The sequence below is a fragment of the Oncorhynchus nerka genome, unplaced genomic scaffold (assembly GCF_034236695.1).
Source record: "Oncorhynchus nerka isolate Pitt River unplaced genomic scaffold, Oner_Uvic_2.0 unplaced_scaffold_1643, whole genome shotgun sequence".
Lineage (NCBI taxonomy): Eukaryota > Metazoa > Chordata > Actinopteri > Salmoniformes > Salmonidae > Oncorhynchus > Oncorhynchus nerka.
The window spans coordinates 38,348-51,139 of NW_027039674.1; the positions used below are offsets into that span (position 1 = coordinate 38,348).

Sequence of the window (12,792 nt, forward strand, 5' to 3'; positions counted from 1 at the left end):
GTGTGTGTATTAGTGTGTGTGTGTGTATTAGTGTGTGTGTGTGTGTGTGTATTAGTGTGTGTGTGTGTGTGTGTATTAGTGTGTGTGTGTGTGTGTGTATTACAGTGTGTGTGTACAGTATTAGTGTGTGTGTGTGTGTGTGTGTGTGTGTGTGTATTACCATTAGTGTGTGTGTGTGTGTGTGTATTAGTGTGTGTGTGTGTGTGTAGTGTGTGTGTGTGTGTGTATTAGTGTGTGTGTGTGTGTGTATTAGTGTGTGTGTGTGTGTGTATTGTGGTGTGTGTGTGTGTATTAGTGTGTGTGTGTGTGTAGTGTGTGTGTGTATTAGTGTGTGTGTGTGTGTGTGTATTAGTGTGTGTGTGTGTGTGTATTAGTGTGTGTGTGTGTGTATTAGTGTGTGTGTGTGTGTATTAGTGTGTGTGTGTGTGTATTAGTGTGTGTGTGTGTGTATATTGTGTGTGTGTGTGTGTATATTAGTGTGTGTGTGTGTGTATTAGTGTGTGTGTGTGTGTATTAGTGTGTGTGTGTGTGTATTAGTGTGTGTGTGCCTGTACCAGAAGGGAGCTACAATGCCTCACCAGAAGGGCTGAGCTGAGTCTCGTTGAGTCCGATGCTGTAGCGAGGATTATCAGCCATGATCCTGTAGTCACATCCAATAGACATGAGACAGCCACCTGCTGGACTAGAGCCCTATAGACAGAGAGAGGTGGTTATAGTCACATCCTATAGACATGAGTCAGCCACCTGCGGGACTAGAGCCCTATAGACAGAGAGACAGAGAGGTGGTTATAGTCACATCCAATAGACATGAGACAGCCACCTGCTGGACTAGAGCCCTATAGACAGAGAGACAGAGAGGTGGTTATAGTCACATCCTATAGACATGAGACAGCCACCTGCTGGACTAGAGCCCTATAGACAGAGAGAGAGATGGTTATAGTCACATCCTATAGACATGAGACAGCCACCTGCGGGACTAGAGCCCTATAGACAGAGAGACGGTTATAGTCACATCCAATAAACATGAGACAGCCACCTGCTGGACTAGAGCCCTATAGACAGAGACAGAGAGATGGTTATAGTCACATCCTATAGACATGAGACAGCCACCTGCGGGACTAGAGCCCTATAGACAGAGAGACAGAGAGGTGGTTATAGTCACATCCTATAGACATGAGACAGCCACCTGCTGGACTAGAGCCCTATAGACAGAGAGAGGTGGTTATAGTCACATCCTATAGACATGAGACAGCCACCTGCGGGACTAGAGCCCTATAGACAGAGAGAGGTGGTTATAGTCACATCCTATAGACATGAGACAGCCACCTGCTGAACTAGAGCCCTATAGACAGAGAGACAGAGAGGTGGTTATAGTCACATCCTATAGACATGAGACAGCCACCTGCTGAACTAGAGCCCTATAGACAGAGAGACAGAGGTGTTATAGTCACATCCAATAGACAGAGACAGCCACCTGAGGTGAGCCCTATAGACAGAGAGACAGAGGTGATTATAGTCACATCCAATAGACAGAGACAGAGAGAGGTGATTATCAGTCATGATCCTATAGTCACATCCAATAGACAGAGAGACAGAGAGAGGTGGTTATCAGTCATGATCCTATAGTCACATCCAATAGACATGAGACAGAGAGAGGTGGTTATAGTCACATCCTATAGACGGAGAGACAGAGAGGTGGTTATCAGTCATGATCCTGTTGTCACATCCAATAGACATGAGACAGCCACCTGCTGGATAGGAGCCCTATATATAGATAAACACATGGGACCAACAGACAGAGACACAGACAGAGACAGAGACACAGACAGAGACACAGACAGAGACGGCTGGGTGTGCTGACTCACGTTGATGGCAGCTATGGTGGCCATGTTGGATCCGTAGACTTTGAGCCACATCTCCTGAACAGCCTTCCAGAACTCTCCACAGCGCTCCGGACTTTTCCCATACATCTCCATGATGTCTAGCCCCGCAGAGAACACCTTGGAGAGGGTCTGGGACACCACACACACACACAGGGAGAGTTATGATGTCTAGCCTTGCAGAGGGTCTGGGACACCACACACACACACACACACACACACACACACACACACACAAACAAACACAGGGAGAGTTATGATGTCTAGCCTTGCAGAGGGTCTGGGACACCACACACACACAGGGAGAGTTATGATGTCTAGCCTTGCAGAGGGTCTGGGACACCACACACACACGGGGGGAGTTACAGTGTGTATCATGGTTTTGTAACAGGACGTGTGTGTGTGTGTGTGTGTGTGTGTGTGTGTGTGTGTGTGTGTGTGTGTGTGTGTGTGTGTGTACTGACCGAGGTGATGATCAGACCTCTACAACTCTTATCCATCTCTAGTTTATCCAGATTGATACAGAACTCAGTGAGGAAGTCCAGACTCAGACTGTTGACAGGGGGGCTCTGCATCCTCAACACAGCTACACCTAGAGAGGGAGGAGGAGGGGGAGAGGGAGGGGAGAGGGATGAGAGAGGGAGGAGGAGAGGGAGAGGGAGGAGGAGGATGAGAGGGATGAGAGAGGGAGGAGGAGAGGGATGAGAGAGGGAGGAGGAGAGGGATGAGAGGAGGGAGGAGGAGGGGGAGAGGGATGAGGAGGGGAGGGAGGAGGGGGAGGAGGGAGAGGGATGAGGGGGAGGAGGGAGGAGGGAGAGAGAGGGAGGAGAGAGAGGAGGGAGGAGAGAGGGAGAGGGGAGGAGGGGAGGGAGGAGGAGAGGGGAGAGGGAGGAGGGGGAGGAGGGGGAGGAGGGGAGAGGGATGAGGAGGGGGAAGAGGAGGGGGAGAGGGATGAGAGAGGGATGAGAGGAGAGGGAGAGGGAGAGAGGGAGGAGGGAGAGAGGGATGGGGAGGGGAGAGGGATGAGGAGGGGAGAGGGATGAGGAGGGGGAGAGGGATGAGGAGGGGGAGAGGGGAGGGGGAGAGGGATGAGGAGGGGGAGAGGGATGAGGGGGGAGGGAGAGAGGGGGAGAGGGATGAGGGGAGAGGGATGAGGAGGGAGGGAGGAAGGGAGGGGAGAGGGATGAGAGGAGGAGGAGGGTGAGAGGGATGAGAGAGGGAGGAGGAGAGGGATGAGGAGGGAGGAGGAGAGGGATGAGAGAGGGAGGAGGAGAGGGATGAGAGAGGGATGAGAGAGGGAGAGAGAGGGAGGAGGGAGGGATGAGAGAGGGAGGGAGAGAGGATGAGAGAGGGGAGAGGGAGGAGGGAGAGAGGGAGGAGGGAGGAGGGAGGAGGGAGAGAGGGAGGGAGGGAGGGAGAGAGGGAGGAGGGAGAGAGGGAGGAGGGGGAGGGAGGAGGGGGAGGTAGGAGGGGGAGGAGAGGGGAGGGGAGAGGGAGGCGGGAGGAGGGGGGGGAGAGGGAGGGGGGGGCGGGAGGAGGAGGGGAGGGAGAGGGAGGAGGAGGGAGAGGGATGAGGAGGGGAGAGTGAGGAGGGGAGAGAGGGAGGAGGGAGGGATGAGGAGGGGGAGTGAGGGGAGAGGGATGAGAGAGGGAGGAGGAGAGGGAGAGGGAGGAGGAGGATGAGAGGGAGGAGAGGGAGGGGGAGAGGGATGAGAGAGGGAGGGGGAGAGGGATGAGAGAGGGAGGGGGAGGGATGAGAGAGGGAGGAGGAGAGGATGAGAGAGGGATGAGGGAGGAGAGGGGAGAGGGAGGGAGGAGGGGAGGGGAGGAGGAGGGGAGAGGGATGAGGGGGAGGAGGAGGGGGGGAGGAGGGAGAGAGAGGGAGGAGGGGAGAGGGATGGGAGGGGAAGGGAGGAGGAGAGGGATGAGAGGGGGGAGGAGAGGGAGAGAGGGAGGAGGGAGGGAGATGAGGGGGAGGAGGGGGAGGAGGAGGGAGAGGGATGAGGGAGGAGGAGGGGGAGGAGGGGAGAGGGATGAGGGGGGAAGAGGAGGGGAGAGGGATGAGAGAGGGGGAGGAGAGGAGAGGGAGGAGGGAGAGGGAGGAGGAGGGGAGAGGGAGGAGGAGGGGGGAGAGGGAGGAGGAGGGGGAGAGGGGAGGAGGGGGAGAGGGATGAGGAGGGGGAGAGGGATGAGGAGGGGGAGAGGGATGAGGAGGGGAGAGGTAGGAGGGGGAGAGGGGAGAGGGATGAGGAGGGGGAAGAGGAGGGGGAGAGGGATGAGAGAGGGGGGAGAGGGAGAGAGGAGGAGAGGGTGAGAGGGATGAGAGAGGGAGGAGGAGAGGGATGAGAGAGGGAGGAGGAGAGGGATGAGAGAGGGAGGAGGGAGAGAGGGAGGAGAGGGAGGAGGGAGAGAGGGAGGAGAGGGAGGAGGAGAGAGAGGGAGGAGGGAGGAGGGAGGAGGGAGGGAGGGAGGAGAGGGAGGGAGGAGAGGGATGAGGGGAGGAGGGAGGAGGGGGCGGGAGGAGGGGGGGAGGAGGAGAGTGAGGAGGGGAGAGTGAGGAGGGGAGTGAGGAGGAGGGAGAGTGAGGAGGGGAGAGTGAGGAGGGGAGAGTGAGGAGGGGAGAGTGAGGAGGGGAGAGTGAGGGAGGGGAGGGAGGAGAGTGAGGAGGGGAGAGTGAGGAGAGTGAGGAGGGGAGAGTGAGGAGGATGAGAGGGATGAGAGGGAGGGGGATGAGAGGGATGAGAGAGGGATGAGGGGGAGAGGGATGAGAGAGGGAGGAGGAGGGGGAGAGGGATGAAAGGAGGGGGAGACAACCAATGGCAGCCTAATCCCTGTGGTGAAAACCGTAACCCGTCGTCCAGGTCTGGCCCAAATAAGAATTTGTTCTTAAAACTGACTTAGCTAGTTAAATAAAGGTTGAATAAAATACATATATAGGGCTGTGGTTAAATAGTACACTATATAGGGAAGAGGGCCCTATAACAAATACATATGTAGGGAAGAGGGCCCTATAACAAATACATATGTAGGGAAGAGGGCCCTATAACAAATACATATATAGGGAAGAGGGCCCTATAACAAACACATATATAGGGCTGTGGTTAAATAGTACACTATGTAGGGAAGAGGGCCCTATAACAAATAATGAAAAACGATTACAATTGTTGCCTGATTCCATTTAGTTTTCCCAGGTTTCTGTTTTTTCAGGTTTTCACTCTCAAAATCACATTTGTTTGATAGAAGAAAAAACAACACAATTGGAAGTCCACATCAACGCTGAAACCACATCAGGAGACCATTTATGAGGTCTGGGGAAAATCTGAGATATTTAGATTTTTTGGGTGTAGTTACAACAATATAACAATATATCAGTTCAGTGATGTCCTGAAATTCCACACCCCTGGTCTTCCAGGTCGGTTAAATCACAACCATGAAGTACCGGAGACCTCCAGGGCCAGGACTGTCTACCCTGATGTAAACAGTACCTGAGACCTCCAGGACCAGGGCTGTCTACCCTGATGTAACCTGTACCTCCAGGACCAGGGCTGTCTACCCTGATGTAAACAGTACCTCCAGGACCAGGACTGTCTACCCTGATGTAAACAGTACCTCCAGGACCAGGGCTGTCTACCCTGATGTAAACAGTACCTGAGACCTCCAGGACCAGGGCTGTCTACCCTGATGTAAACAGTACCTCCAGGACCAGGGCTGTCTACCCTGATGTAAACAGTACCTCCAGGACCAGGGCTGTCTACCCTGATGTAAACAGTACCTGAGACCACCAGGGCTGTCTACCCTGATGTAAACAGTACCTGAGACCTCCAGGACCAGGACTCTCTACCCTGATGTAAACAGTACCTGTTGTCTCCAGGACCAGGGCTGTCTACCCTGATGTAAACAGTACCTCCAGGACCAGGGCTGTCTACCCTGATGTAAACAGTACCTGAGACCTCCAGGACCAGGGCTGTCTACCCTGATGTAACCTGTACCTCCAGGACCAGGGCTGTCTACCCTGATGTAAACAGTACCTCCAGGACCAGGGCTGTCTACCCTGATGTAAACAGTACCTCCAGGACCAGGGCTGTCTATCCTGATGTAAACAGTACCTGAGACCTCCAGGACCAGGGCTGTCTACCCTGATGTAAACAGTACCTCCAGGACCAGGGCTGTCTACCCTGATGTAAACAGTACCTCCAGGACCAGGGCTGTCTACCCTGATGTAAACAGTACCTGAGACCTCCAGGACCAGGGCTGTCTACCCTGATGTAAACAGTACCTCCAGGACCAGGGCTGTCTACCCTGATGTAAACAGTACCTGAGACCACCAGGGCTGTCTACCCTGATGTAAACAGTACCTGAGACCTCCAGGACCAGGACTCTCTACCCTGATGTAAACAGTACCTGTTGTCTCCAGGACCAGGGCTGTCTACCCTGATGTAAACAGTACCTCCAGGACCAGGGCTGTCTACCCTGATGTAAACAGTACCTGAGACCTCCAGGACCAGGGCTGTCTACCCTGATGTAAACAGTACCTGTTGTCTCCAGGACCAGGGCTGTCTACCCTGATGTAAACAGTACCTGAGACCTCCAGGACCAGGGCTGTCTACCCTGATGTAACCTGTACCTCCAGGACCAGGGCTGTCTACCCTGATGTAAACAGTACCTCCAGGACCAGGGCTGTCTACCCTGATGTAAACAGTACCTCCAGGACCAGGGCTGTCTATCCTGATGTAAACAGTACCTGAGACCTCCAGGACCAGGGCTGTCTACCCTGATGTAAACAGTACCTGAGACCTCCAGGACCAGGACTGTCTACCCTGATGTAAACAGTACCTCCAGGACCAGGACTGTCTACCCCGATGTAAACAGTACCTCCAGGACCAGGGCTGTCTACCCTGATGTAAACAGTACCTGAGACCTCCAGGACCAGGGCTGTCTACCCTGATGTAACCTGTACTTCCAGGACCAGGGCTGTCTACCCGGATGTAAACAGTACCTGAGACCTCCAGGACCAGGGCTGTCTACCCGGATGTAAACAGTACCTCCAGGACCAGGGCTGTCTACCCTGATGTAAACAGTACCTCCAGGACCAGGGCTGTCTACCCTGATGTAAACAGTACCTCCAGGACCAGGGCTGTCTACCCTGATGTAAAGAGTACCTGAGACCTCCAGGACTGTCTACCCTGATGTAACCTGTACCTCCAGGACCAGGGCTGTCTACCCTGATGTAAACAGTACCTCCAGGACCAGGGCTGTCTACCCTGATGTAACCTGTACCTCCAGGACCAGGGCTGTCTACCCTGATGTAAACAGTACCTCCAGGACCAGGGCTGTCTACCCTGATGTAGGGGACAGGGTGCCATTTGGGACAGGTAAAGAAGCTGTGCAGGGGTTTACCTGTAGTGTTGTCCAGGTCCACCTTGATCTTAGGTGAGGTAGAGCTGTTTCTCTGCTGCAGAGAGAAGCACGGCGACACACACTCTCTCCCATGTCTACTGTGGATGGACAACTGGGACAACACACCTGCCAAAGAACAACAATATCATAAAACAATATAAAATAACATAATATAACAAATTAATATAACAAATAAAATAACTTAATAAAACAATATAATAAAACAATATAATATAACGATATAACAATGAGGGGGTGGAATAATGATAGTTGACATCGTCACTGAAACCACGTGACCTTGTATTATAAGACCATGGTTGAAATGGAGCCCTAGTCACTATATACAGTGAGTTCCACAAGCATTGGGTCAGTGTCATGTTGTTGGAGCCCTAGTCACTATATACAGTGTCATGTTGTTGGAGCATTGGGTCAGTGTCATGTTGTTGGAGCCCTAGTCACTATATACAGTGTCATGTTGTTGGAGCCCTAGTCACTATATACAGTATACAGTGTCATGTTGTTGGAGCCCTAGTCACTATATACAGTGTCATGTTGTTGGAGCCCTAGTCACTATATACAGTGAGTTCCACAAGCATTGGGTCAGTGTCATGTTGTTGGAGCCCTAGTCACTATATACAGTGTCATGTTGTTGGAGCCCTAGTCACTATATACAGTGTCATGTTGTTGGAGCCCTAGTCACTATATATATCCACAAGCATTGGGTCAGTGTCATGTTGTTGGAGCCCTAGTCACTATATACAGTGTCATGTTGTTGGAGCCCTAGTCACTATATACAGTGTCATGTTGTTGGAGCCCTAGTCACTATATACAGTGTCATGTTGTTGGAGCCCTAGTCACTATATACAGTGTCATGTTGTTGGAGCCCTAGTCACTATATACAGTGAGTTCCACAAGCATTGGGTCAGTGTCATGTTGTTGGAGCCCTAGTCACTATATACAGTGTCAGATCCCAAGCATTATCAGTGTCATGTTGTTGGAGCCCTAGTCACTATATACAGTGAGTTCCACAAGCATTGGGTCAGTGTCATGTTGTTGGAGCCCTAGTCACTATATACAGTGTCATGTTGTTGGAGCCCTAGTCACTATATACAGTGTCATGTTGTTGGAGCCCTAGTCACTATATACATATCCACAAGCATTGGGTCAGTGTCATGTTGTTGGAGCCCTAGTCACTATATACAGTGTCATGTTGTTGGAGCCCTAGTCACTATATACAGTGTCATGTTGTTGGAGCCCTAGTCACTATACAGTGTCATGTTGTTGAGCCCTAGTCACTATATACAGTGTCATGTTGTTGGAGCCCTAGTCACTATATACAGTGTCATGTTGTTGGAGCCCTAGTCACTATATACAGTGAGTTCCACAAGCATTGGGTCAGTGTCATGTTGTTGGAGCCCTAGTCACTATATACAGTGTCATGTTGTTGGAGCCCTAGTCATGTTGTTGGAGCCCTAGTCACTATATACAGTGAGTTCCACAAGCATTGGGTCAGTGACATGTTGTTGGAGCCCTAGTCACTATAAACAGTGACATGTTGTTGGAGCCCTAGTCACTATATACAGTGTCATGTTGTTGGAGCCCTAGTCACTATATACAGTGAGATCCACAAGCATTGGGTCAGTGTCATGTTGTTGGAGCCCTAGTCACTATATACAGTGAGTTCCACAAGCACAGTGTCATGTTGTTGGAGCCCTAGTCACTATATACAGTGTCATGTTGTTGGAGCCCTAGTCACTATATACAGTGAGTTCCACAAGCATTGGGTCAGTGTCATGTTGTTGGAGCCCTAGTCACTATATACAGTGTCATGTTGTTGAGCCCTAGTCACTATATACAGTGAGTTCCACAAGCATTGGGTCAGTGTCATGTTGTTGGAGCCCTAGTCACTATATACAGTGAGTTCCACAAGCATTGGGTCAGTGTCATGTTGTTGGAGCCCTAGTCACTATATACAGTGTCATGTTGTTGGAGCCCTAGTCACTATATACAGTGAGTTCCACAAGCATTGGGTGTCATGTTGTTGGAGCCCTAGTCACTATATACAGTGTCATGTTGTTGGAGCCCTAGTCACTATATACAGTGATAGCATTGGGTCAGTGTCATGTTGTTGGAGCCCTAGTCACTATATACAGTGTCATGTTGTTGGAGCCCTAGTCACTATATACAGTGTCATGTTGTTGGAGCCCTAGTCACTATATACAGTGAGTTCCACAAGCATTGGGTCAGTGTCATGTTGTTGGAGCCCTAGTCACTATATACAGTGAGATCCACAAGCATTGGGTCAGTGTCATGTTGTTGGAGCCCTAGTCACTATATACAGTGAGTTCCACAAGCATTGGGTCAGTGTCATGTTGTTGGAGCCCTAGTCACTATATACAGTGTCATGTTGTTGGAGCCCTAGTCACTATATACAGTGTCATGTTGTTGGAGCCCTAGTCACTATATACAGTGTCATGTTGTTGGAGCCCTAGTCACTATATACAGTGTCATGTTGTTGGAGCCCTAGTCACTATATACAGTGTCATGTTGTTGGAGCCCTAGTCACTATATACAGTGTCATGTTGTTGGAGCCCTAGTCACTATACACAGTGTCATGTTGTTGGAGCCCTAGTCACTATATATAGTGTCATGTTGTTGGAGCCCTAGTCACTATATACAGTGAGATCCACAAGCATTGGGTCAGTGTCATGTTGTTGGAGCCCTAGTCACTATATACAGTGTCATGTTGTTGGAGCCCTAGTCACTATATACAGTGAGTTCCACAAGCATTGGGTCAGTGTCATGTTGTTGGAGCCCTAGTCACTATATACAGTGTCATGTTGTTGGAGCCCTAGTCACTATATACATGAGATCCACAGTGTCATGTTGTTGGAGCCCTAGTCACTATATACAGTGAGATCCACAAGCATTGGGTCAGTGTCATGTTGTTGGAGCCCTAGTCACTATATACAGTGTCATGTTGTTGGAGCCCTAGTCACTATATACAGTGAGATCCACAAGCATTGGGTCAGTGTCATGTTGTTGGAGCCCTAGTCACTATATACAGTGAGTTCCACAAGCATTGGGTCAGTGTCATGTTGTTGGAGCCCTAGTCACTATATACAGTGTCATGTTGTTGGAGCCCTAGTCACTATATACAGTGAGTTCCACAAGCATTGGGTCAGTGTCATGTTGTTGGAGCCCTAGTCACTATATACAGTGAGTTCCACAAGCATTGGGTCAGTGTCATGTTGTTGGAGCCCTAGTCACTATATACAGTGAGTTCCACAAGCATTGGGTCAGTGTCATGTTGGAGCCCTAGTCACTATATACAGTGAGTTCCACAAGCATTGGGTCAGTGTCATGTTGTTGGAGCCCTAGTCACTATATACAGTGTCATGTTGTTGGAGCCCTAGTCACTATATACAGTGAGTTCCACAAGCATTGGGTCAGTGTCATGTTGTTGGAGCCCTAGTCACTATATACAGTGTCATGTTGTTGGAGCCCTAGTACAGTGTCATGTTGTTGGAGCCCTAGTCACTATATACAGTGAGATCCACAAGCATTGGGTCAGTGTCATGTTGTTGGAGCCCTAGTCACTATGAGTTCCACAAGCATTGTCATGTTGTTGGAGCCCTAGTCACTATATACAGTGTCATGTTGTTGGAGCCCTAGTCACTATATACAGTGTCATGTTGTTGGAGCCCTAGTCACTATCCACAAGCATTGGGTCAGTGTCATGTTGTTGGAGCCCTAGTCACTATATACAGTGAGTTCCACAAGCATTGGGTCAGTGTCATGTTGTTGGAGCCCTAGTCACTATATACAGTGAGTTCCACAAGCATTGGGTCAGTGTCATGTTGTTGGAGCCCTAGTCACTATATACAGTGTCATGTTGTTGGAGCCCTAGTCACTATATACAGTGTCATGTTGTTGGAGCCCTAGTCACTATATACAGTGTCATGTTGTTGGAGCCCTAGTCACTATATACAGTGAGTTCCACAAGCATTGGGTCAGTGTCATGTTGTTGGAGCCCTAGTCACTATATACAGTGAGTTCCACAAGCATTGGGTCAGTGTCATGTTGTTGGAGCCCTAGTCACTATATACAGTGAGTTCCACAAGCATTGGGTCAGTGTCATGTTGTTGGAGCCCTAGTCACTATATACAGTGTCATGTTGTTGGAGCCCTAGTCACTATATACAGTGAGTTCCACAAGCATTGGGTCAGTGTCATGTTGTTGGAGCCCTAGTCACTATATACAGTGAGTTCCACAAGCATTGGGTCAGTGTCATGTTGTTGGAGCCCTAGTCACTATATACAGTGAGTTCCACAAGCATTGGGTCAGTGTCATGTTGTTGGAGCCCTAGTCACTATATACAGTGAGTTCCACAAGCATTGGGTCAGTGTCATGTTGTTGGAGCCCTAGTCACTATATACAGTGTCATGTTGGAGCCCTAGTCACTATATACAGTGAGTTCCACAAGCATTGGGTCAGTGTCATGTTGTTGGAGCCCTAGTCACTATATACAGTGTCATGTTGTTGGAGCCCTAGTCACTATATACAGTGAGTTCCACAAGCATTGGGTCAGTGACATGTTGTTGGAGCCCTAGTCACTGAGTTAACAGTGTCATGTTGTTGGAGCCCTAGTCACTATATACAGTGTCATGTTGTTGGAGCCCTAGTCACTATATACAGTGTCATGTTGTTGGAGCCCTAGTCACTATATACAGTGAGTTCCACAAGCATTGGGTCAGTGTCATGTTGTTGGAGCCCTAGTCACTATATACAGTGTCATGTTGTTGGAGCCCTAGTCACTATATACAGTGTCATGTTGTTGGAGCCCTAGTCACTATATACAGTGTCATGTTGTTGGAGCCCTAGTCACTATATACACAGTGAGTAGTCACAAGTGTCATGTTGTTGGCCCTAGTCACTATATCAGTGTCATGTTGTTGGAGCCCTAGTCACTATATACAGTGAGTTCCACAAGCATTGGGTCACTAGTCACTATATACAGTGTCATGTTGTTGAGCCCTAGTCACTATATACAGTGAGTTCCACAAGCATTGGGTCAGTGTCATGTTGTTGGAGCCCTAGTCACTATATACAGTGTCAGTTCCCCTAGTCATTGGGTCAGTGTCATGTTGTTGGAGCCCTAGTCACTATATACAGTGTCATGTTGTTGGAGCCCTAGTCACTATATACAGTGAGTTCCACAAGCATTGGGTCAGTGTCATGTTGTTGGAGCCCTAGTCACTATATACAGTGTCATGTTGTTGGAGCTAGTCACTATATAGTTCCACAAGCATTGGGTCAGTGTCACTATATACAGTGAGTTCCACAAGCATTGGGTCAGTGTCATGTTGTTGGAGCCCTAGTCACTATATACAGTGTCATGTTGTTGGAGCCCTAGTCACTATATACAGTGAGTTCCACAAGCATTGGGTCAGTGTCATGTTGTTGGAGCCCTAGTCACTATATACAGTGTCATGTTGTTGGAGCCCTAGTCACT

The 12,792-nt window shown here is 49.8% G+C and overlaps 1 protein-coding gene across 1 annotated transcript; it reads right to left on the reverse strand.

Annotated features, from left to right (window-relative positions):
* Nucleotides 1–564: 564 nt before the first annotated feature.
* Nucleotides 565–7,403, reverse strand: LOC135568224 (enoyl-CoA delta isomerase 1, mitochondrial-like; the record flags this gene model as incomplete). The annotated part of the gene is made up of 4 exons (XM_065015166.1): nt 565–690; nt 1,866–2,012; nt 2,345–2,472; nt 7,278–7,403. Coding segments are annotated over 4 exons (527 nt in total), but the record flags the coding sequence as incomplete, so codon positions are not given.
* Between the last annotated feature and the right edge of the window lie 5,389 nt (nt 7,404–12,792).